The 26,537-nt window shown below is 37.2% G+C and overlaps 2 protein-coding genes and 1 long non-coding RNA gene across 3 annotated transcripts in view; 1 reads left to right on the forward strand and 2 right to left on the reverse strand.

The window, feature by feature from the left end:
• The window catches only part of LOC125804806 (uncharacterized), a 296,742-nt gene extending 283,442 nt beyond the window's left edge, over nucleotides 1–13,300 (reverse strand). The window contains exon 1 of the long non-coding RNA XR_007440983.1: nucleotides 13,161–13,300. This is a non-coding gene — a long non-coding RNA (uncharacterized LOC125804806). The remainder of the gene's footprint in view (nucleotides 1–13,160) is intronic.
• irg1l (immunoresponsive gene 1, like) lies at nucleotides 846–8,019 on the reverse strand. Its single transcript, XM_049484381.1, has 6 exons — nucleotides 7,508–8,019; nucleotides 6,225–6,291; nucleotides 5,836–6,023; nucleotides 4,364–4,456; nucleotides 3,551–3,756; nucleotides 846–2,392 (listed from the first exon to the last, which is right to left on the reverse strand). The coding sequence occupies exons 1-6, from the start codon at nucleotides 7,523–7,525 to the stop codon at nucleotides 1,462–1,464; spliced, it is 1,503 nt and encodes a 500-aa protein (XP_049340338.1). The 5' UTR covers nucleotides 7,526–8,019; the 3' UTR covers nucleotides 846–1,461.
• si:ch211-153b23.3 (uncharacterized) lies at nucleotides 7,979–16,346 on the forward strand. Its single transcript, XM_022683722.2, has 11 exons — nucleotides 7,979–8,009; nucleotides 9,814–9,997; nucleotides 10,092–11,561; nucleotides 12,238–12,330; nucleotides 12,415–12,519; nucleotides 12,629–12,738; nucleotides 12,834–13,025; nucleotides 13,710–13,872; nucleotides 14,258–14,423; nucleotides 14,939–15,033; nucleotides 15,180–16,346. Exons 2-11 carry the CDS (start codon nucleotides 9,841–9,843, stop codon nucleotides 15,263–15,265), a joined length of 2,637 nt encoding a protein of 878 aa, XP_022539443.2. The 5' UTR covers nucleotides 7,979–8,009; nucleotides 9,814–9,840; the 3' UTR covers nucleotides 15,266–16,346.
• The last annotated feature ends 10,191 nt before the right edge of the window (nucleotides 16,347–26,537 follow it).

The following is a 26,537-nucleotide window of genomic DNA, read 5'->3' on the forward strand; positions in this document are numbered from 1 at the left end:
TGTTATGTACACAGCCCTCTATTGATTCAGCTGTTTTAACATTGACAGATTTGGCGAGAAGTGTAGAGGAAGTCGTGTGATTTTGGGTGTGTAATTGAACACAATGGGTCTGAGCTGAGTGAACACTGTGTTTTAGTGTTTTATCCTGATTTATCTTCACTTGCTGACTCTTCTCATACTGTCTCACAGACGAAAAGAACGTGGAGAATTTCCCCTGCAAACACTGAAGCCTGAACCCGTCTTCACGCCTCTGGAGACATAGATGTAGCTTGTTACTTAAATAAATATTATTGCAATATTTAGGGGTCCAAGCATTGAAAGCTGTTTTTGTGTGATCAGAGTTTCTGGAGAATATTTCATATGGGGTAAAGCTTAAATAACCAATTTCATGTTTTTCATTTGTATTTCTATTGATATAGATCAGTAATAAAATAATAAATAAAGATGATCTTTTACATTTATGTTTTACTTAACATATTTTTTTATTTTAGACTCTTATCCATTGCAATTTCTATTTAAAACATGTTACCAGGGTAGGTGTATATAGTGTTAGGAGTCTTGCCCAAGGACTCTTTATTTGGCATTGTGTATGCCAAATAAAGGAACTTATGTGAATACTTATGTAATAATTGCATAATAACTTATGTAATTATTGCTAAATTCAACATATTTTGTGTTCTTTTTAGTATCTGATAGTAGGATGAATCTGATGTTGATAAATAAAATATGCACTGATGCAAATTATGCTGTATGCAAGATATGCAATGGAAACTCATGTTTTATGCCCAAATATAAGAAAACACAATGCTTCAGAAATGGTAAAAGATGAAAAGTAGAGACTCAAAGATAATTAATGAATGAATAATTTTATTTAGTGTTTTTATTCTGGCTCATTAAAAAGTAGCCTTAATCACACTGCTGTCACACACACACAAGTACATTAATAATTACATAATATTAAATTTATACACATAATATATAAAGAGCTCCTGATGAGAGCTAAATAATTATATATTTATTAATTACAACATTTTAACATTTAAATAGCATTCAGTATATTTACATTTACACTTTTGTTCCCTCCCAGTAAATACGGTACTGTATCAGTTACTTGTATGACTTGTCGATTATTATCATTATTATTAACAATAATAACAACAACAAAAAGAAACAGAAAAATAGCTGCAGATAGCTACACTTCTAGTATCCTTCATTAGGAACAGAAAAAGAAACAGAAAAAAAACATTTTAAACTTAAATTAAAATTTAAATTTAAATTTAAGCAATGAATTATTAATTTAGTAAATAAATCCTTTTAAAGTTTACATTGTAAATCACAGTTCATTTCAGTATTTCAGTATTTGGGAGGAAAGCAAAATAAAAGTCCTTCAAGCGAAAGTACAGTAAATAAAAAAATAATAAATGGCTGGGGTTGTTAAAGTTGTTGGGTTGTTGTGATGTTTTACTGCAGTGGAGTCAGCAGTGGTGTGCAGTCATCCAGGTACTCCAGCTCGTCCACAGCCTGAACCAGAGCGTCCACCCTGTCGGGGGTGAGCACTGCGCCGGCGTTGTTGCGGAACTTCTTCTTCAGGCTCTCCTCACTGAGAGGGTTCCTCCAGTGGCCGTAGAAGGTATCGCATCGCCCTCTGAACACGTCTCCGCTCACCAGGGTCACCTCCACCTCGGCGTACATGCGGTTGAAGTTGGCCGGGTTGTCTTGAGGATGCTCCACTCTGACGCGAGACAGAAGCTCGTAGAGCTCAGGACGCAGGACCGCCTCATTCTGGAAGGACTGCACCGTCACCTCCCCATCCAGCAGGGCGGTGCAGGCGTTGAACTGGAAGGAATGGCGCGCCTGGTGCTCGGACTCTGGGTAGGGTCGGTTGATGTATTTGGAGTGCGGTACCCTCAGCAGGATGTCCTGCACCATGTTTGGGGAGATGCTTCTTATGGGAAGGTCCATCAGGGCCTTGTGGACAGTGGCAGCAGCATCAGCCACCCAGTGCATGCCGAGGTGAGCTGGGAATCGCTTAAAGGCCATGTCCTGCTCTTCTAACAGGAAGCTGTGCATCTCCACTTCCTCTGGAGATGGAAGAGGTTGAGGAGCGTAGTCTTCGTAGAAAGCACTGAAGCCAGCGACCCCGGGCACGGCGTCCAGAATCAGAGGACTGGCTTCAAGACCCCTAGAGGCCAGGAGGGCAGCTTCAAGACCCAGGCGAGATGCGTTGCCGATGTGGAGGGGTTTGGATTGAGTGGCTGCGTTCGCCATTGGCGCACCCGAGAGGGAAGCTGCGATTGCCAGGGCATTACTGCACTGAGTCGGGTCCAAGGAAAGGAGGCGGGCACAGGCGGCGGCACTGCCCATGGTGCCTACGACAGTTGGAGGATGAAACCTTGAGGAGAAATAGGAAAAGAAGTCAGATTTATTTTATAGCTTTTAAAATATGAAAGAAAACTAAAAAAATTAAGTTTTGGAACCCTTCTTTACCCTTACTTTTACAACATACAACTTCACAAATCACATAAAATAAAAAAGGAAGCTAACATGGATGACACTTCTATAAAAATGCTTAAATCAGTTAATCCTTAACAGGTAATGTCCTAACCAAAAAAAAATTAAAATATTAAAAAATATTGCTGCTGGGAACTTGGCCCTTGGGTCTTTGGTCCACCCATTCCTGGGACACAAACACCAGATAATATCAGGTAAATTATACCTATAAAATATTTTTTATTAAAAATATCTCTTTATTACTAACTAATAGATGGAATGAGGGAATCAACCATAACATTGACAATGACATTAATGAGCTCCCTTAAGCTCCTCAAAGTCTTATGCATCTCAGGCAGCAGCAACACAGTGAAAATCACATGGCGTTAGCATTCTAGGATTTAAGTTTTCAATCTTTAAAAGTTCAAATTCCCTTGCATACCCTTAATAAAATATGCCAGAATACTCAATCTCAATCTGCCCATAACATTGTCGTAATAGTAAATAACCATTGGGCATATTTCCATTACAGTTGTTTTTATTTTTCATAAGGATCAGCCTTCGGAAGCTTTAATTAAGTTTTAATGACAATGCACTGTATGTGGATCCTCATGAGAGTCCCCATGCATCATTAACCACAGTTGTCTGCAGGCTTCGTTCAAATTATAAAAAATACAGGTGGTTTTTGTTGAGAGCATGCTCGTGAGGAAATAACAAATTATAAGTCGGTTTATTCCACTCTGAATCCAAATAAGCGTGCAAATAAGAGTGCAGCGAGGACAGCGAGTACAAACAGAACAGAAGCCGTGTGTTGGTCTATAAACCGTGGATTCACAGCGACTTCCTCTGAATCTAAATGCAGTACACGCAACCTCTCCCAGATCCCAGCTGTGAGAGCTCGGAGAACGCCCATGAAATGTGCAAACGTTGTTCCCCACAGAGCACAGAGAGTCTTGGGAGAGTTGGGATATACTATACTTAAAATACTGTACGTTTAAGGTTTAAAGGGTCAAAGAGTCAAAGAGTCTACTCAACGTGCAAGAAAGACCTCAGATCTCACCTTTTAGGAATGTTACGGGCTTCATTCGAGAACCTCAGGAGGCGACCCTGAATTTCGATGCCCACGTTGAAGGCCAGCAGTAGGTCCACACCACGTGGCTTGCTGTTTTTGGGCAGCATGTCGCTGATGGCAAGGAGGGCAGGAAGCACGGCTCCAGAGGGGTGGGTCGCAGGGTGCCAGGTGTCATCAAAGTCCATGGAATGAACCTGAAGAAGACCAGCAAAGGTGTGTTACCTCCAGTTTATGGGGTACAAGATAGTAAGAAGTAGTTCTAGGCTGTTACCCAAGCTCCAACAACAATACCAATACTTATAGGGGTTGGGCAATGAAACTGTATTTAATATAACAACACATAAGGGAATTAGTGAGCCAATGAGCCAAACCTCATCATAACAAAAATGCCAAGGGAATGATGCTGTCCAGCACTGGAACAGCCAATGCAGTTCCAGAAGGACACGTCATTATACCCAAGCTTTGTTATTGGGCTCTTAGGGGAAATGTCCAAAAACAAGGATGTTCCTCCAGTTCCCTTAAACTGAGGGAACTGGTGAAAATGTCCTTTTTTTTACATTTATTTCATTTATTTTCCACCTTCAGTGCAAAACACCCAAGTGATTAAACTCAGTGGTGCTTCAAAATGAAACTGATGATTCACTGCTTCACCCACCCATAACATATTTCTTGTAAAAGCAATCTAGTGGACATGCCTGGACATTGGACAGGAAAGCAAAGGACAGACCAGGACATGACTGGACCGGACCGTCCTTTTTTCCAATATAAAATACATTTAAAAAAAGAGGAAGTAGGTCTTACCGCTACTCCATTGACAAAAGCAGCCAGGGTTGGCGAGAGCTTGGTGCCATTGCGCCCGTAAACAAAGCTGATGTCATCGGGTGCATACATGTGCTTTTGGGAAAAAGGAAAAATAGGGTCAGTGGATGAGTCCATCGCACTAATACACACACACACACTTACAAACACACTTACACACACACACCGGACAAGGACGGACATAGCAGCCTAGGAACATAACAGTCTAAGACTCTGTGTAAGCAGTCGACACAGTGCTGTTTTTTTCCACATGTGGAAAAACAGCGGCTAAATCTTGTGAGTCTAGACGAAAAACAGACATATTAAAGCCCAAACCTTGCGGCAGTGTGTTTTTGAGTGTCTCTGCTTAGGAAATGATTGTTCAAAAAACAATTTAAGAATTGATATTGAACATATCGAACTGTGGAGAAGTACAGTAAACTAAAATGCTTCTTGCTTCTCATTTTCTGAGAAGCTTTTCTAAGAAATGTTCAAATATGACAAGCTTTATTAACTACTTCCCCACCTTAACTTTAGAAAGGAACTTAGTTAGTCATGGTGTGATTAACACCATATACAGTATGGCCAGTTTTAGTTTCCTGGACAACGATTAAGCCTAGTCATACGTTACATTTTCCTTTAAAAGTAAACCTTCTGTTTTGAATGCTGAACTAGTCTATATGACTAACATGTAACCACTGAATTCCTCTTTATTATAATAAGCTTGCTATGTTTTGTATTGTACCTTTAAATGGTAGGCCTACATTTTGCTAGTAGGAAGCTATTAATAGCATCACTATTATGGTGATCATAGGAAAATTATAGTAGGTTCAAAATAATCTACTAATGTGTCTAGAACAGCAATTTTCTATGCTATATATTATTTATATGATATATAATATATTGTACTTTTAAGTGGTACATGTTGCTAATAGGTAGCTATTGCTAATAAATAGCATTGAAACCATTGCTTTCATTACATTTTAGAGATTTACAGTAAATGACTGTACTTGTACTGTTTAGGACTAGGCCTTTATCTGTAAGCCTATCTTGTTTACCTTGTGTATTGTACCTTTAAATTGTAGTATATACACAATTATAATAAAAAAAAATAAGAGAGCACTTAAAAATGATGAGTTTCTTTGATTTTACCAAATTAAAAACCTCTGGAATATAATCAAGAGGAAGATGAATGTTCACTAGCCATCAAACCACCAAACTGAACTGCTTGAATACATTTTTGCACCAGGAGTAAAGCAGCATAAAGTTATCCAAAAGCAGTGCGTAAGACTGGTGGAGGAGAACATGATGCCAAGATGCATGAAAACTGTGCATTATCTTTTTGTTATTTCAGCCATTTCTCATTTTCTGTAAATAAATGCTCTAAATGACAATATTTCTATTTGGAATTTGGGAGAAATGTTGTCTGTAGTTTATAGAATAAAACAGCAATGTTCATTTAGTTCTTGTATTACCTGGCAGTGCTGAAGAGCCAGGTCAAAGACTTCAGTGGTGCTGCCCAGCAGCCCGACACCCATGCTGTCCAGCACCATCCTCTTGCTGCGCTGGATCACCTTAGGTGAAAGATGGCTTGGCTGCACGCCCTGGATGAACCTGCCAAAGCTGCTGGTCACGGTTTCCTCCGGGGCTGGGCGCTCAATCACTGAACACAGAGCAAAGAACATTTAATGCTTCAACTGGGGACGTTCTCACCGCCGCCGCCGCCGGTGTCTCAGCGGCCAAGTGTTCAAAAACAATGTCTCGGCACGAGCAGCAGGTGCCGTAAACGCTTCTCCATCCAGACAGAAGTAAGAGAGTGAGGGGACATTATAAATAAATGTGTTCAGTGTCTGTGTTGGCTTACCGTCCAGCGCTGATTTATGGAGTCCTCTGACCATGGTCAGGTTGCTGCTCAGGGGTCTGAAGGATTTCTGGAAAATATATAAAGATAAAGATATAGGTTAAATATTTCAATTGATTTGATCAGCAACAATACAATACTATAAATACTATAAATATAAGACTTTACAGTACTATATTTGTCCTTCCTCAAAGCGTAACAACCCAAAATAGCTCATTGTGGTTGGTGGTTGACTCATATTTAGGACTTTTATTGAGTAAACCGCCGCTCAGTTAATCAGGTTTAACCAGATGCATCATCTCATTGTCTAGTCATTATTTGTCTATGAGGAATGAGTTTCCACTACATAAACTCCTGTCTGTAAGACAGCATAACAGGCATTCCTCAGGAATGTAAAAGCTTTTTACACCACTAATGACACACTTGCGGCATGCGGCATCACTCTCCCAGGTAACTCTGAACAGGTGAATCCTGTCCTGTACAATAAACCTACAATAGGGCTTCTTTTGTGTTTTTTTTATTTGTTTGTTTGTTACCCTTATAATTGCAATTTACTCATTTGTCAACTTTTCTCATCTTTATTAACAACTTAATTGACCCTGAAATAGAGCCATGTGGGACTCCACATGTGTAATAATATTTGTAACTGTTTTAAATCATTAACAGTATTTATTTTTAAAATGAACAGGATTATAATAATAATATATATAATATTATTATAATTATTATAATAAACATAGGATTTGGAAGGTTATGAACCTTGAAGCTTGGAGTATCAGCAAAGCCAAAACCCAGGACTAGATGTTTAAAAAAAGTTGACTAAATTAGTTAGAGAGAACATTTTTGCACCGGGAGTAAAGCAGCATAAAGTTACCCAAAAGCAGTGTGTAAGACTGGTGGAGACTGAGGAGAACATGATGCCAAGATGCAAGAAAACTGTGATTAAAAACCAACCAGGGTAATTCCATCAAATATTGATTTCTGAACTCTTAAAACTTTATGAATATGAACATGTTTTTTTTTTTGCATTATTTGAGGTCTGAAAGCTCTGCATCTGCTTTTTTTTTTTTTTTTTTTGCTTTTTTTTGTTATTTCAGTCTTTTCTCATTTTCTCAGAATAAATGCTCTAAATGAGAATATTTTTATTTGGAATTTGGGAGAAAAGTTGTGTGTAGTTTATAGAATAAAGCAACAATATTCATTTTACTGAAACATATACCTATAAATAGCTATATTAGCCAGTCTAAGCCATGGTACCAGTCTAAAAGACGATAAAGTTTGATTACCTGTACGTTGGAGAGCATGTTGTCTTCGTGTGGTTGAGGTTAAGGTTGAGGTTAAGGTTGAGGTTGAGGTTGAGGTTGTGGTTGAAATGTTGCTTGAAGGTTGAAGTTGGTCAAGTTTTCTTTCTCGTTCTCGTTCTTGATCCTCTCAGTCTCTCTTTTTCGTCTCAGTCTCTCTCTGCTGGAGTTGCAGGATGATGCTCCTGTTGCTCAGGTGAGTCTTTTATAGTGTGGCCCTCTGAAAGGCTGATAATACAACCCCAGAAGGAAGTTGGGGCCGAAACTTCCAGAGCATTGCTTTTTTTAGCATCTTGGGTGGGATTTCTCATCATCAAAGCAGGAAGCTGATTGTTCTAGAGTGGGGCCAGTTATGTCATCCCTGGAGACGAGGCGTGGGATGGTGTGTAGTTTCGTGGCTCCGCCTCCTCCACAGAAGCACATTTCCTATAAACATAGAGCATCCTTCTGCTGCAACCCAACACTTTAGATCAAGGAGCTTCACCAGGTAAGTTGCCTTACTTCAGTCATTTGGTCTGATTTGGTCTGAGAATGAAGTGTAGATAAATTAGAGTAATAAGGCTCTTCTGTGAACTCTATCATTGACTAAATTACATTTAATTTACATGCTATGCATTTTCTATTACATTTTTAAGAAAAGAAAATTAGACTTACCTCCAGAATTTAGATTTCTGCTTTAATATCCAGAGTTTTGATGCATTCAGCCGAACTCTGATGAACTTCTAGAGTCATCTCCAGACCCTGAGCTCCTCAGCAGTGTGATGATCACAGTCAGGAGGAGATATGAGTTACAGTATTGAGCTCTGCCTCTGTGTGGAGCTGCTGGGTCAGTATCAGACTCTCAGTCAGTCTTTGCCAGGTTTTTTTTACCTGGTTTGGCCGCTGAACAGAGCACTGTGTCAAGCGCTCACGCTGGCGGCAGGATATGAAATACAGCTCACCTGTTTAAGGGCTGTAACCAAATGCATACGATACACTACAAGAGTCAAGAGGGCGGGAAAGAGAGAGAAAGAGAGAGAGAGAGAGAGAGAGAGAGAGAGAGAGAGAGACAGAGGAGGAAATCTTTAGAAATATTATAATCTGTACATGGATCAAAGGTTTAGAGAATCCTAGAAAATCTAATAAGTCAAATTTGTTCCGTTTTTAATGTCGATTTTCTAGTTTGAATGGAAAAAAATGTCTTTTTTTTGCTGAGCTCTTTACTTTACACACTTTACTTTCTAATATATATTAAGTTAAACTGATCTCTAAATTAAATCTAAAAGGTTATATTAAAGCTAAACCTAGTTATAATCCTAAACTAAACTAATCCTAACTAATCACATATCCTAATATACACTTAATTTTTATAAATAGTTTAATTAAAAAAAATAAGAGGTGGCTGTTTTTTGTCTGTAGCAGTATAATATGTAGTCTATAATATTCAAATATTTAAATGGATGTGTGCAGTAATGAGAAATCAATAAATAACATGTTAATTAGTAAATGAATCAGAACTGTATTTATATATATGAATGTAATACATACATAATCTGACCAGTCTTAAATACAATACAGAAGCTGAGTAAGACTTCAGTGTAGGATGAATTTAAAATAATTGGACATAAGCTCAAATTAAACAGTTTAGCTTTACAAAGTTTATCTTTTTTGGATAAAAGGAAGGAAAAAAAGTTTTTTGCTCACAGAACCATGAAATATGTTTTTCATGTTTGTTTTTTGGCTATTTTTTCCATCAACTACGCTCAAAAACTGCCACATTTACTGTTTATCCACCCTTTTTATACATTTTAGGTCCAAAAGTTAATACATATCCCCACTAATAAATGTATTCAGCTATTGTATACGTTTAAAAGAGTCACTTTTAAACACATAAATAAATAAATATGAATCTATTATATTTATAAATTATATTTGTGGGTTTTCTGGAACTATGGTGCTTTTAAGGTCGTTGGGATTGAAATATGATGATATTTGTTCTCTGGAGCATAGAAGACAGGTACTTTAAGTTACACCGAATGCAGAATAAACCATTTAACCATTTAAAAACACTTGATTTCAGCAGAAATAATAAATGATCAAGTATCATATTATGTTTGTTCATGTAGTTAATGTGTATACAGTATCTACTGTATTATTAGGTTATTGAACAATTACTGGTCAAGGTGTTAATAATAATGTGTTTAATGTTCTTCCAGTCCAATAACCCACGGTTTGAAAGATCGTTAACAGGCCTATTAAATAAATATTTCTCCCTCGTTTTTCACTTTGTTTGATCTTATCTTATCTCACAGCCTTATCAGCTTAAGTCAACCGACTTGATGGCATCAGCAAATGGCTTTCCTGCCAGTTTCTACAGCGAGCCTGGGGTGCTCGGCCTCTTGTCCAATGGTATCAGTGCATTTCTGGTGCTCCTCCAGAACTTCAATGGTGCCAGAAGTGGGATTCCAGCGTTCGGAGTTGAGAACATCCTTGCAGGTCATTTTTAAAAGCAGTTTTTCTGATAAAAACTAACTTTTAATAAATAAGTAGTAAAAATTAATGTCTGCTTTCTTTCTCTGGTCCTGTTTAGGTGTTCACCTGATTCTAATTGGTGGAGTGTGCCAGTTAATCGCTGGCTTCCTTTCCTTCCGTAAATATGACCATCTCAGTGGCACATCCTTCATTGCTTATGCAGCTCTTTGGGGAAGTTATGGAGCCACAAGAATATTTATAGGAGCCTACCAAGAAGGTCCTATTAATTCCTCAACTTTAGTAAATGTTTCACTCGACAACTTAATCACAAACTCCACCGCTACCAATGCAACCACTGTTCCTAAATTCATCGGTGAAGCCGCCATAGCTGGTTTGGTTCCCTACATCTTCCTCTCCTTGCTTCTGGCGTTCTGCTCGGCCACAGTGAACTACATCATGCCCTTTGTGTTTGGAGCCATCACCCTCACGTTGGTGTTTGAAGCCGTCGGACTCGTAGGTAGCTGGGCTCTGGTGGTCTCTGGAGTTCTGGAGCTCCTCATTTTGATCTTCGCCATCTATGGCTCAGCAGCTTTGCTCATCAAAGGTCTGGCCCAACGCTACGTCCTCAAGGGCTTCGGTAACCCTCTCTTCAACGTTCTGCTCCTCGGGACCACCAATACCGGCAGCTCCCAGAGTTTAGGCCAAGAGAAGAAGAAAAACACCAAATACGCCGAACCCATGGCCTTGGGCTTCTTCTGCGACACCATCTCAGCCTTCATCTTCGCCTTCTACGCTTTCGGCTACTTCCCAACGCTCACGCTAGGCGCCATCTGGATCACCATCAACTCCGCCACCCAACTTCTCTCCAGTTATTACGCTTACCTGCGCCAAGACTGCTACCACGCCACCAAATTCGCCCTGCACTGCACCTACTGGCTTGTGAAGACCTGGGAAGAGTATGTGGTGTCTGTTGTGATTGGACGAAGCGAAGAAGCCACCGGAAGACCGGCCATGGTGGGAGACTGGTTCTTCCTGGCAGCATCCTTGGTTCTCATTATCGCATGCCTGAACATGGACACCCTGGAACTCCTCCACAATGCCATTTTCTTCCTGCTAACCATCTCAACAATCTCCCAGATCCCTCTTCACAGGTACTACATCTTCTTCGGCGTGATCTGTGCCATCTTCACTGCTCTCTCGCTGTACGGCACATTCGCTCGCATGATCAACACCATCGCTGAGAAGTCTCTGATTCCGGTCGGACCTCAACCGGTCTCCACCGACCGACTCGAGAATGGTCTAGGCTGCAGGAGAAAGTCTCTGAAGGAACAGACCAACGGAAAAGGTTCCCAACTACCAGATGCTCTGTTTTACTTCACCAATGGAGTGGCAGCGCTCTCAGCCATCCACATCAACCACCCCCTCCCTGGCTTTCTAGAGCTGACCGTACCCTGGGTGCTCATCCCAGGGGCCATCATCCAGGCCTACGTCAGTCGACTTCAGGTTCAAGGCGGAAAGAGGTTTGGCTCGGTCATCCCTTCCTTCTACGCCGCCATTTGGGCCACATGGACCTGGTTTAGATTTGGAGGTATGTGCATGTGATTTTTAATTTATATAAACTAACTTTGTACAACTACTTTATATACAGCTCTGGAAAAAATGAAGAGAGCACTTCAGTTTCTGAATCAGTTTCTCTGATTTTGCTATTTATAGGTATAAAGTATGTTTGAGTAAAATGAACATTTTTGTTTTATTCTATAAACTACAGACAACATTTCTCTCGAATTCCAAATAAAAATATTGTCATTTAGAGCATTTATTTGCAGAAAATGGCTAAAAAAAAAAAAAACATGCAGATGCAGAGCTTTCAGACCTTAAATAGTGAGCCTGCAAAGAAAACAAGGTCATATTCATAACGTTTTAAGAGTTCAGAAATCAATATTTGGTGGAATAAACCTAAGGTTCTTAATCACAGTTTTCATTCATCTTGCCATGTTCTCCTCCACCAGTCTTACACTGCTTTTGGATAACTTTATGCTGCTTTACTCCTGGTGCAAAAATTCAAGCAGTTCAGTTTGGTGGTTTGATGGTTTGTGATCATCCATCTTCCTCTTGATTATATTCCAGAGGTTTTCAATTTGGTAAAATCAAAGAAACTCATCATTTTGAAGTGGTATTTAATTTTTTTTTCCAGAGCTGTATTACTGACCAATATATTGTATGTTTCCTGACTGATACACATGGTCTTTATTGTATTTTAACAGGACAGCATCTGCACATAACCATCGATTCAGCTGGCGGCTTTACAGCAGGAGCTATAGCTTTTCTGGTGGTCAATGCTTTCTTGATGCTGATTGGTGAGTTGGTTTGCTTTAAAAACTTACTTTTCTTAAATGTGATTGTTTCCAGTCAGCTAAACTCGTTGTGTTCATATTCCGCAGCTGCTTATGGCAATCTAGTTCTGCTGATGATGACCACGCTCATGGAGATCATGTTGGTTTGCTTCCTTCTCTCCACTGTTGGTAGACTGCCCTATCAGCTGGAAGGTAATGCTTGTCTGATACAAAACAAAAGATTGCAACTTTCGTTTATTGTTTATAGATCAATTTATGGCATCTATATGCTTTTTTAAACATGTAATATTCTTTTTTTCAGTTGCTATGCTTTCACTGTTTGCAATCACCTGTCTCTTCGGGATGTTGGCGTCACTCATCAACTGCATCTTCTCCAAAAATCTGATCTCGCTTGGCCCTTCACTGATCAAGGTAGATTATATTTTTATATAATTGCTTCATTATACATTATATCATTATTTACCATGGAAATATATTAATTACTGTTTGTAATTTTTCTTTATAAGAACAAAAAGAAGAAGGGTGCTGCTTCAACAACTCCTTGTCCGATCGCTAGCTCTCGAGGGACCGCCGGACTCCTACAAATCGCCAAATTGCTTGAAAAAGATGGCGTCTGTGGCATTCCAACAGATACTGTCTATGCTTTGGCTGCTTCCTGCAAGAACCCAAGCGCAATTGAGAAGATCTACAATATCAAAGTAAGCTAAATGCTCCAATGCTTTACACTGCAAACACAGTGCACTCATTTTAGTATCATATTTATTAAGAATCAAATCAACACCTGGTTGGTTGACCTCCATATGTACAGGGGTTGGACAATGAAGCTGAAACACCTGTCATCATTTTAGTGTGGGATTTTAGGTTTCATGGCTAAATTGGAGCAGCCTGGTGTTCAATCTTCATTAATTGCACATTGCACCAGTAAGAGCAGAGTGTGAAGGTTCAATTAGCAGGGTAAGAGCACAGTTCTGCTCTAAATATTGCAATGCACACAACATTACAGGTGACATACCATTGTTGGTGCACGTCTTGCTGGAGCACCTGTGACCAAGACAGCAAGTCTTTGTGATGCATCAAGAGCCACAGTATCCAGGGTAATGTCAGTATACCACCAAGAAGAACCAACCACATCCAACAGGATTAACTGTGGACGCTGTAAGAGGAAGCTGTCTGAAAGGGATGTTCGGGTGCTAACCCGGATTGTATAAAAAAAAACCCCATAAAACCACGGCTGATAAAATCACGCAGAATTCAATGTGCACCTCAACTCTCCTGTTTCCACCAGAACTGTCCGTCACCACAATCAATTATTGTGCTCTAAAACCAGGTGTTTCAGTTTCATTATCTAACCTCTGCAAATGTACATTCATTCTTCTTCATAGGATCGTCCAGCAGAGAAGCCCATCTGCATCTGTATCTCCAGTGTGGAGCAGCTTGTAGCAGCTAAACCTCCATTCAGCCCCCTGCTTTGGGAGTTCATGAGAAATGTCTACCCAGGAGGCATCAGCTGTATCGTACCAAAGGGGGACTGGCTCTTCAAACTTGGTGAGCATCATCCAACATCATCCATTGAATATCTTTGAGTAATGGTGCTCCTGAGTAATGGTGCTCTTGAGTAATGATGCTCTTGAGTAATGGTGCTCCTGAGTAATGGTGCTCTTGAGTAATGGTGCTCCTGAGTAATGGTGCTCCTGAGTAATGGTGCTCTTGAGTAATGGTGCTCTTGAGTAATGGTGCTCCTGAGTAATGGTGCTCTTGAGTAATGGTGCTCCTGAGTAATGGTGCTCTTGAGTAATGGTGCTCCTGAGTAATGGTGCTCTTGAGTAATGGTGCTCCTGAGTAATGGTGCTCTTGAGTAATGGTCTTAAATAATAGCATTTTTTTGAGTAGCCCAACCTCCTTACATAATCTTCCTCTTCTATATTTGAAGGTGTGGGACCAGCATACGACCGCGTGGGGACCAAAGAAAGCATCATGATCCGAGTTCCCGACCACACAGTCACCGCCCACCTGTGTGAGATCACCGGCCCATTGGCTATCACTTCTGCAAACCCCAGCGGTGAACCTGACAGCACTCACCACGACATGGTCATTAGGTGAGTTCCCTTTTTGTGTGCTTTAAAATTAAGTGTATTAGTTTAATACTATTACCAGTATTGCAGTCCAAATGTCCATCAAAAATTAAATAAATAAAATAAAATAAGAAGAATAATACAATGCTCTATTGTTAAAACCATTTCCGAGCCAATTCTTTTTTTTTTAATGCCTACTGATCCATTTATTTAATAAGCAGCTTGGAGACGCTCGTCTCTAAAGGTCTTCACCTTTAGAAGAAAAAAAATGGGTCGCCGGCCAATTTAATTATTACATAAATTGTTTTTTGTCAATCACTATTCAATAAGTGTAGACAGAGAGTGAACAGAGCGTTTATAACACAGTGACACGGAAATACCCCTCATTACTTAGATTAAAACTGTCTTTTTACATTAAAACATCAATTATTAATCCTTTAGTGCATGAAAAAAAATGTTTACAGTTCAGTAGTTCAGTAGTTCAGTAGGCAGAGATACTCCTGTTAAACATTAGCATTATTCCCTTCTCTTCCTCACAGTCGCCTCGGACACAAGATCCAAGGAGTTCTGTGTGACGGAGAGTCCAATGAAGTGGTGGCGTCAACTGTGGTCAACTGCTTAAAAATCGATGAAGGTAAAAATAATAATAAAAATTCTGTATCTAAAAAAATCTAGAAATTAAGAATTTTAAAGGTAATCTAAAAAAAAATATGTATCTATATATATATATATATATATATATATACTTCTAGATACTTACTCTTCAGTTTTGTTTTTCAGGTACGATCAGCATTCTGCGAGAGGGTTGTGTTCCTGCGGTGAAGGTGCGGCAGATCTTTGAGAGGGTGAAGAACAGCATGGCTTAAGATCTAAAGAGCTAAAAGTTAGAAAAAAATGAAGGAATATAACAATTAAGGGCAAATGTTAATTGAAGGCTAAATGAAACACAAACACACACAGTATTCTCCAACTATGAGATGTTTTCTGGAGTTCACAATGAAGTGGGACTCTTAAGGCTATATATGTATATATACAACTCTGGAAAAAAATCTCTGATTTTGCTATTTATATTTTAGGTATATGTCTGAGTAAAATTAACATTGTTGTTTTATTCTATAAACTATAGACAACATTTGAAAATGAGAAATGGCTGAAAAAAACAAAAAAGATGCAGAGCTTTCAGACCTCAAATAATGCAAAAAAAACAAGTTCATATTCATAAAGTTTTAATAGTTCAGAAATCAATATTTGGTGGAATAACCCTGGTTGGTTTTTAATCACAGTTTTTTTCATGCATCTTGGCATCATGTTCTCCTCCACCAGTCTTACACACTGCTTTTGGATAACTTTATGCTGCTTTACTCCTGGTGTAAACATAGTTTGTGATCATCCATCTTCCTCTTATTATATTCCAGAGGTTTTTAATTTGTTAAAATCAAAGAAAATCATAATTTTTAAGTGGTCTCATTTTTTTGTCTAGAGCTGTATATATATTGTATATATGTATAAACATTTATAAATGGTTATGGTAGGTTTTATGGGTAGACAGTTGTTATGAAGACTTATGAATTGTACTTAACAACAGTGTTTCAACAATTATGAAGAAAAAAATATCCTTTCTTTATTTTATGTGTGGAAATAAATTTTATTTATGTATTTTCTTTTTTTTTTCTCTGTATTTATAATGTAATTACTGTATGTGTGATGTTTTGTAATATAATGATATAGTTAATTTATGTATATGTGTTTATATATAAACATACATGACTTCAGTTCAATGAAGGACAGCGAGGACTATTTATGAACATACGCATAATATTAATATTATATGCTGGCATAGATATTATTATTTTGCACGGTGAATCTGTTATGTATCAATGTATTTCTGTTTTTTTTTGTGTTTCTCTGTCATAAAAAACACATCAACAAAATTCTAACATCAGATTATACGATTGTGTGAGATATTTATTTTATGCATTGAAGTAAATGTTATAAATATGGAATGGATTTAAAATGATGCTTTAATGAACAGATTACTCAGTAAAATTAAATTAATACTGTATTCAGTTTGTCTAAGTAATAATTGTATAAAGGGATAAAATAAATGAGACTTAATGGCTCAAAACCCCAATCAACTCAATAAAGAGCTTAATATATTAAATATCTAACTAAGTTTCATTGCTGTCACACATTTCTTTGAAATTCCATGATGAGTAGACCAATAAAAACGGCTTCTAAATGACTGTACATTAAATAAAATCATTTTTAAATCAAACTTTTATTGAAAGTTAAGATGGTTTTTCCTTCTCTGCCTTTTCAATATACAAAAATATAGACTAATATATTTCGAATTTATTAAATGTAAATCACACTTAATGCAACAGGGATCTGTGCTGTACTGAAAAAGAATGAATAATTTTAATACCAGTCATAAAATAGTGGGGTATAGTTCCTTTTTTGTACTATAAACAGCAGTACCATTTTCAATAGGTTCTGTATTAAACCTTCACCCACTAGTTTTAAATAGAAGTAGGCAACAAGTTATTGCTGATAATGATGATTCATGTCTTGTTTTCTATAATCTACTTTGTCATATTCTAGGGTTGTACTGTAAAAGGGTATTTTAAGGAATATTAAACAGTGCCATTACATGTGAAGAATTTTACAGAATTCAAAATACTTAATATTTGTCAATTTGACTCAGAATAATTTAGTTATTACTGTTTTAATATCCCAAACAGTGTTATTTAAAAGGAGAACTTAAGGGTGTTCATTAACCGATAACCATGTGTGTAATGCTATATGTTACACATATTTATCTATAGTTAACCATGTAGCTCTATCTAATAATCTAATAATATAATATCTATATCTATAAGAACTAAAATGTTTTCACTGTGTGTAAATAGTTAAAAGACGCTAAAGGTGGGTCATTCAGAAGATCTCTACTCTTTACCTGAAGGATAGATTGATAGATAAGAAAATATTGATTTATTACTAAAGTGATTGCATAAAATTTTTTAAAAATCATGTATATCACTTTAAGGAGAACTCTGGTGTAAAATGGACTTTTGTTGTAGTAAAACATGATAAAAAAATAGTTACCTTTGATGAATAGCACACCTCCGTTCTCCCACAGCGTTCAGAGATCCAGAAATTTTCAAAATAATTTAAAGTATCTCCACACGTCCTTGCTATGGTATGCGTTGTCTATGTATATGTATGTTTGTTATTATCAGTACAGTGATGGCGGCGCTCGGAGCTGAAGCTAGTAGTGTTAAAGGATGTAAACAGTGGTTTTTAATAAGCTTTTTGTGCACTTTTTAAGTTATTAATGCCTCGTTTTAAATGTCAGAGCTCTCCTGTTGGATTCTAGTAAGGAGGTGTGGAGCTACTTTGAGCTGGATAACGGTGTAAAAAGTGATTTATCAGGGTAAATTATGCCCCGTGTCTCCCAGTCTGAAGGTTGTTTGTTGGACAGACTGTTAAAATTTCTGGATCTCTGAACGCTGTGGGAGAACGGAGGTGAGCTATTCATCAAAGATAAGAACTTTTTATCATGTTTTACTACAGTAAAAGTCCATTTTACACTGGAGTTCTCCTCTAAAATCGCAATAAAATACTTAATTATTTAATTTGTGGTTGTAAGATGACAAAATGTGAAAAAGTTAAGTAAAAAAAAAGGGTATGAATACTTTTCTCAAGCCGCTGTAAGCTCTCCGCCGCTCTCAGCATTAAATGTAATGGGAGTGTTTGAGGTTTGCCACTTATTCACGTCACTTGCTGACAGGCATGGTGTTATTCACTGTGGTTCTTACTGGCAGGTTCCTAATATACTATTTAAAACCCGGCTGTTCCTCCTTAATTGCTGGAGGCGGTTTTCCAGGTTACAGGCAAAAATATCCTACTCTTATTATAACACAACTATATATATATATATATATATATATATATATATATATATATATATATATATATATATAACAGGGTTTAAAAACTTATAATCAGCTTTAAACTGTCAGAAATTCCCCTCTGTATACTTTGTAAAGCATTCACTTCCCTGTAGACCAGACAATATGATCGTTTTGGAGAGTTCTCTTCAGACACTTATTCTTACTTGTTGCAACACAAAGACGAGATTTACATCAACCGCTGCTATACACTGTAGTTTAACAATACTCAGAGCATCGGTTACAGAACCAGTAACACAAAAACGTGAATTCCAATCCTATTGATTGTTTAAAGGAAGCTTGAAGTTTCCAGTTACGCTTCAGCATAGAGACACACCTTTACTACACAATCTAACCTCCCAGAGGCAAAGGCTAAAAACAATGTGCCAAAAAGACAAGAAAAAGACAAAACGCCCACTCTGGACTGTAGACGGAATGTCTGACAACAAGCACCTCACAAAATTTCCCTAGTAAAGTTTTTTTTTACAGTCATTAACATCCTTTTATCTGATCTCCAGGCACATTTTTAAACCTCAAAATACAACTAACCCAATATCTGTCTGTTGAGGAGTATTGATAAGGGAGAGGAATGGTTGGATACAGTACCAGTAACACAAAAAACGTGAATTCCAAACCTAGTGATTGTTTAAAGGAAACTAGATGCCTAGAGACACACCTTACTAAACAATCTAACCTCCTAGAGACAAAGGCTAAAAACAATGTGCCAAAAAGACAAGAAAAAGGCAAAACGCCCACTCTAGACTGTAGGCGGACTGTCTTACAACAAGCACCTCTCAAAATTTCCCTGTTAATTTTTTTTACAATCGCTAACATCCTTTTATCTGATCTGTATTCAGATTTTTAAAACTCTAAATACACTCTAAATAAACACAATATCTGTCTGTTGTAGACTATACTATTGGTAAGAGAGAAGAATAGTTGGGTCAATATAAGGGAGAGAACTAAATGCATGGTAGAAAAGGTATAATCAGCTTTAGACTGTCAGAAATTCCCCTCTGGTAAAATTGTAAATCAATCACTTCTCTGTAGACCAGACAGTATGATCATTTTATAGACATTTTTACATTTTTAAGAATTTTTAAACCCTTATGTGAATAAATGTTAGCTAAAGTCCACCTTACTTGTCTTTGTGTATTACACAAAAAGTACATCTTTCCTATTGGCTTCTGGCATTATTTATTTTTATAATAGTCATAATGTCAGCAATGACGTGTGTGTTTTTTTTTTTTAATAAACCCTCATGGGGTGGCTGTGTTTTACACCATTTTAACCCAATTGTTATGGTTCTAGGTGGTCATTTTCCCCATTTACGTTGCATGTATGTGCCCAGAGACTTGTGAGCAACTGTGGGTTTGGAAGGATACATCAGCTGCGTCCTGAAGATTACTCTGAATGCTGGCTGCATTTTTTTAGCTGTCCTTCACTTCTTCACTTGCCATTTACTAGTCCAAGGCTTTGGGATATACAGTACAGTACTGTACAGCTACTGATTGAAATCAGCAGTTAATTGGCAGGACAATCAGTAAACTGGACTGAACATTGGCACCCGATACCCACCACTGTTTTAGATGCTACGTGCCTTCCTGCACCACCATAATGCTTTTAAAGTATCAGTTCTGATGAGTGTTTGTGTGGTTGGTAGAAGTGGAAAGTCCAGGTCTGGGAGGTTTCACCGCCTGTTTATTTGTCCCCATGGTCTGCAGTCCTCTGAATTCTCAGACTGTTTGCTGATGTCTCACACACTGCTGCCAGAACTTTCCTTATTTACGGCAAAAGGGCACGGCCTGTGTGCTTCACTGTGGACCTGTAGATTTCACCTATTCACCCTTTTCCCCTAAAGGTTTACTGTAGGAAACAGGAGCAAACCAATATTAAAAACGTCAATGTTTGACTTAGCAAACTTTTATATTTCCCAATGTTTCCTGAAGCTCCACAATACAGAAATAATAAATATGTAAAATATCTAACAATTATAACACGTAAAAAGTGTTTGTTTGTTTATTTATTTATAATTAATATTTAATGAATTAAAATGTTTTGTTAAATATTAAGGACGTAGTGCATCATAGATATATTCCAGTTATGGAAAAATATAAAAATGCTATTTTCTGCCTGTAATGCACAAAAAAAGAAGAATCTAATACTCTAACATAAAGTCCAGTTAAATTAAATTAACTAATATATATATTCTTTTTTTTTAATGTCCCCTGTATTGGATGCCTGTGCCCAGAGACTTGTAGGCAACTGTGGGAGTATTTGGAAGGATACATCAGCTGCGTCCTGAAGATTACTCTGAATGCTGGCTGCATTTTCCCATTGACATTTTATAATATTTCGAATTTATTCACAAAGTCAACTGTTTTTCTGTGTAATTAAATTATATAACACAAAAAATTATTAGAAAATGTTTCATTTACAGTTCCCTCCACAACTGTTGGCCCGCCTGGTAAAAGGGCAGATTCCATCAAAGTGAAAGTCTACAGCAGAGCTGCGTGACATAAGATTATTACACTGAACAAATCAGGAACTGCATCGTGAAAAGTAAAGTAACTGGAGATGTTAACAGTTTCCATTTAAAGGCTGTTCATTGTCTCAGTGACTTGTCTCTGGTTCTGAGTGACCAAAGGATCTCCAGGAAATACCTCTGGGGAATTAATGCTTAGTCATGATCTTATGGTCAGAACGTCTTCATAACCATTATAATCATCACATGTTTGACGGGATAAAGTCTCCGATGTCAACGAACCTCAAACTCAAGCATCTACAGTTTTCCAGGCATTACCGAAACCTTCTGTTGCCAGGATCTGAGCTCAGATGAAAAACAGAACGTTCATGGCAACACTGTGGGACATGACACGGGCAGCTGCATTTTAACCAATAGTCATTTATGTAGGTTTTTTTTTTGTGACAGGCCAAAATAAAGAGAGTTACAGTATTCTAAACGAGAGGTAACCAGACTGTGGACCAGAATAGCTGTAGTGTAAGGAGTAAGAGAAGGACGACGACGATTATTAATATTTCAGAGATGGAAAACACAATTTGAAAATGAATTAGTTATTGGCTGATCAGGTACAACTCAAACCTTGACTATATCTATCTAAGCTAGCTAATTCTAAAGCTAAGCTAAATGAGTCACAGGCTGTATTTTATTAAGCCCACAGCGGGTTTGATCTGTGTGTTTTAATTCAGAGACGAGTCTTTTTAAGCAGTTATCAGAAACAGTATCATCACAGTTTACATGGTTAGCCTACCATTACTTTTCTTTTAGAAAAATCGCTGTATATCCAGATTAGGGGTGGGCAATATTATATCGTATACAATATATCGTGGCACAGAAATATCATGATATTAAAAATCCATATTGTGATAATAGGGCTGTTCTGTCTTAAAAGTAGTCTATTATTTACTGTGAAGCTTTAGGTGTATTTATTGTATAATTGATTTAGTTTGCAGTTTATATGCATACACTAAATATTCTGCAATATTATTTGCTGAATTATATCATTTTACGCTATATTATTTATTTTGCCACATTTTCATTATACTGTTATACTATTATACTATATTCCTGAAATGAATGAATTATTTTAGTTTTCCTATATCGCCAAGTATATTGTTATCACAAAAATACCCTGAAATATCGTGATATTATTTTAGAGCCATATCGCCCACCGCTAATCCAGATATGTTTTAACATCAGCGCTGCAACCCCACTGCAAGAACTCAAAAACCCTCAAAAATCCTCCCCAGCGAGGCGGAGGGGGTGGATTGGGTGAGACGGGCATCATATGCATCTATGGGTGCTTTCATATTAGCCCACCGCGCTCCGCAAAACCAGCAAGCTGATTGGCTGTTTCTCCTGAAAGGCGGAACTATATTATTGAACTTGCTCTGTGATTCGAGCTAAGAGATTTTATATTCACACACAGTCAGTGTCCTGTCTCCTCACTAATAATACAGCTGAGCTGAGCGAAACGATTCGGGACTACTAGAAAATTATTCGGGGCTAAAGCCCCGGAAGCCCAGGCCAGACCGAGGCCCCTGCTCTAAATCACAGTTGTGTTTGCATTTGGTCTTTAGTTTAGTTTGATAGATTTTTTTCATACCAGCATTGTTGCCCAACTTAGCAACAGTTAATACACAGATAAACATTAGTAAACTCTTTAATCTACATTTAAATCTACATTCAATATTCATTCAATATTTACATTTATATTACTATTAAAGTGTTTGTATTGCAAATAAAATAAAAAATAACTTCCTCAATCAGGCTGCTCATAAAGACCGACAGAGAAACCTTCCTTCCAGCAGCTGTTTGCAGACATTCAGTTTCCTAGAAGCTACTTTAGTTTCATTTCAAGTGAAATCTCTCACTGGGGTGAAAAAGTTAAAACTGGGCATCCACTAAAAGTCATTCAGTCATTCAGTCATTCAGTCATTCCGAAAGTGCAAGCAGATTAAGCCTGACCTAAGCAACCACACCTCTCAACAATATATAGAGTTCTGTGAATCGATGGCACGGATGAATCATATAATCATTTATACTGCTAAAGAAACGTCAGGTTTAAAAGCAGGTTTAATAACATTTTGTCTTGGGTGGCAAAATTACAGGGCTTGAGTGAGTAATCATTTGCTCCTACACTTATACATCAAGGGTCATCATTAACATGCAAAAAAATAAGAATACCTCAAGCATTCCTTAATATAGGAGCAATAAATGAATCCACGTTGTAATTACTACACAAACACTAGCAGGTGACGTGAGTTATTCATAATATTCATAAAGTTTTATCATTATGATTAGCAGTCATCTAATAAACTGTGGGAAACACAAACTGACTGGTCAGTCAACACCTCATAGTTAAAAATTACATACAGGTTATGAGCCAGCAGCTCATTTAAGTGAACAACAATGATGTTTTATTCTTTATTCTTATTATTGTTGGTGTAAAAGCTGGATTTGTCACTGTGTGTGTGTCTGTGTAAGGAGTGGGAGTGTACACGTGCTTAGTGCATGCAATGTGTATGGCGCTCCTGCATGGCTAAGATATAATTGGATAGCTGACTGTTGACTGTTGTCAGGGTTTTAATCGGTCAGTGGCGCACCTTTTCACCACCCAGATACAGAAGAAAGACGCCAGAAATTGACCTGAACACACTTTACTTCCAGACCACCACGCCCATCAGTGTAGATATATTTCTAAACTGCAGTGCTATTTTAATTGTAAAGGCACAAGGTGTGAAAAAAGGCTGTTAATGGGGTGTAAGATAGCAACGATCATTGCGACACACCTTGAGAATGTCTGATAGGGCCCTTAATGTGCTTTATTTAGATTAATATTTTTTACTTCATTCATGAAGTCACTAAAAAACAATAATATATCATAGCTGTATGGATATTCATTTAAATAATTCAAAATGTAGATTAAAATGCTTATTAAAATAATAAATAACAGTATAATTCTTCATATAATTCAGTCTAAGTGAAGAACTGTTTGTGAACTCTACAGCTTGTCCCGAAAGCACCTGTAGATTCAATCTAAACGAGTATTAAAGGAAAAACAAAGGGTCTTTCTCTACTTCCTTATAGAATGTCACTTAAACTTCACGTAAAGAATCAACCCTGAGAAATAATGGCAGAGATTACCTAAATAAAGGAAACTAAATACCTTATTATTCAGTTATTCAGTTCCTCAACCCTAAAAGTGGATGACAGAAAGGGAATGTACTTGGAAAAATGTGTAAAAGATTGCAGAGTTTGTTTAATCAGAGTTTCACTCTGATTTCAGCACTAGTTAAACTGTGTACGTTTACTTTCAGCCCACAAACCTTTAGTTAACCATTTATTATAAACCTGCCAGTCTGCCAGAGTGCACCTGTTAAATATTAAAAGGCACTTGCCGAGTTTCTGTCTCATGACAAAAAGGGGATTTTTAAAATTAACTGATTACGGGAACACAATGGAAAACGTCAAGGTTGTGAAGAAATCGGAACTGCGAAAAAGCATATTTGGATTATTATAAGAATACAGAGCTTTTTGGTCTCCATAACATGATGCTATTATTGTTCATGACAAATGACTTTTTACTTAAAATTGTCATTTTATTAGAACATAGCTGACCTAAAGTTGCAAACACCTTCGGCTATATCGTACACCCTGCACAAGGTGTCGTGATGCTCATTGCTATCTTACACTTTGTCAACAATCTATTTTTATGTCTTGTGCATGCACTGTTAAAATAGCATCAGAGTTTAGGAATAAATCTACACTGATGGGCGTGGTGGTCTGCTGAAAGTGAGATGTCTTCAGGTAAATTTCTGGTGTGTTGCTATACTGTATATTTTGACAGTGGGAAATACAGGAGCTCCACTGACTGATTAAAACCTCGACAACAGTCAATCTTCAGAGTACATTTAACTCAACAATAAACAGAATAAAGTATAAAATAACATTGCGCCGTGCTGTTAAGAGTCAGCTCACCTGACTCTTAAAGGGAATGACAGCTGGCACACTGATTGGTTTATTTCATATTACACCCAATATGAACCAAACCCATGATTAATTAAAAGAATAAGTACATGTTTTTAGCTAAAACTGATGTATTTATCTATAACATTGGTTTTGGGAGCAAATTTCCTTCGGGATAAATAAAGTATCTATCTATCTATCTATCTATCTATCTATCTATCTATCTATCTATCTATCTATCTATCTATCTATCTATCTATCTATCTATCTATCTATCTATCTATCTATCTATCTATCTATCTATCATGCAAGCAAGTAAATAAGAAGTTATTTGAATTATTTAAGGATTATTTGTGTGTAATTTCATTTAGAACATTTATCAAACAGTCCTTCCACTGTCACTACAAAACAAACGCTCTATATCACTGTTTTAAATCCTTTTTTGCGTACAGTGTACTAGTAATTATGTCAATGTCATGAACTGACATGAACTTGAGAGGCTGTTCAGGAAACACACACAAGACAATACAGACTGGAGAGACCAGATCTGACTATAAACAGAAAAATCTCACTCTTATGTAAGAGAGAGTGTGACCATGATGCTTTAAAACAATTGGAAAAATGATAAAGATCACTTTTCCAATTGTTTTAGAGCAGCATCGTCACACTCCTTTACCTCAGAGTGACATTTTCTTTCCTTTTTTAGTCATAAAGATCACTCCAAACTTTCACAATCCAGGCTGAACACATGCAATCACTCTCCGACTGAACAATTTAGCCTCCAGTGCTGTCAAATAACATGCATGCATCATTAACATTTCGACACGCTGACAGTGAATAACTGACAAATTGCAATGTCAAAAAGTGTCAGAAAGTGAAAACAGTAAAATTAAAAATAAATATGATGAGTTTCTTTGATTTTACCAAATTGAAAACCTCTGGAATATAATCAAGAGGAAGATGGATGATCACAAACCATCAAACCACCAAACTGAACTGCTTGAATTTTTGCACCAGGAGTAAAGCAGCATAAAGTTATCCAAAAGCAGTGTGTAAGACTGGTGGAGGAGAACATGATGCCAAGATGCATGAAAAAAACTGTGATTAAAAAACCAGGGTTATTCCACCAAATATTGATTATTTCTGAACTCTTAAAACTTTATGAATATGAACTTATGAATTGTTTTCTATTTCTCATTTTCTGTAAATAAATGCTCTAAATGAGAATATTTTTATTTGGAATTTGGGAGAAATGTTGTCTGTAGTTTATAGAATAAAACAACAATGTTCATTTTACTCAAACATAAACCTATAAATAGCAAAATCAGAGAAATTGAAGTGATTTTTTTTATTTTTTTCCAGTATACTGTTTACAGTATATAAAACACTTTTGTGTAGAATTAGATAAAACTATAGGACCTAAACTGGTGTGGCTTTATATAAATGCTGATGTTTCTTGGAAGTGGATGAAGGAAGTGATGCTAAAATTCAGCCAAACAATACCTGCACTGTTCAGGTTACACATCACCTGCCAAACCTCTGCACACAGACGCCAGATTATTTATGTACATTGGAAAACTGTCAGGTAATTCCTTCCTGTTAAGTCAGTTTATAGGATCGTATGGTATGTATAGTTAGACTAAAGGAGAAAAGGAAGTTTCATTTAGTCGTGAAAAGATTAAATTCTTTAGTTACGGT

Source organism: Astyanax mexicanus, chromosome 10, assembly GCF_023375975.1.
Source record: "Astyanax mexicanus isolate ESR-SI-001 chromosome 10, AstMex3_surface, whole genome shotgun sequence".
NCBI classification, from domain to species: Eukaryota; Metazoa; Chordata; class Actinopteri; order Characiformes; family Acestrorhamphidae; genus Astyanax; species Astyanax mexicanus.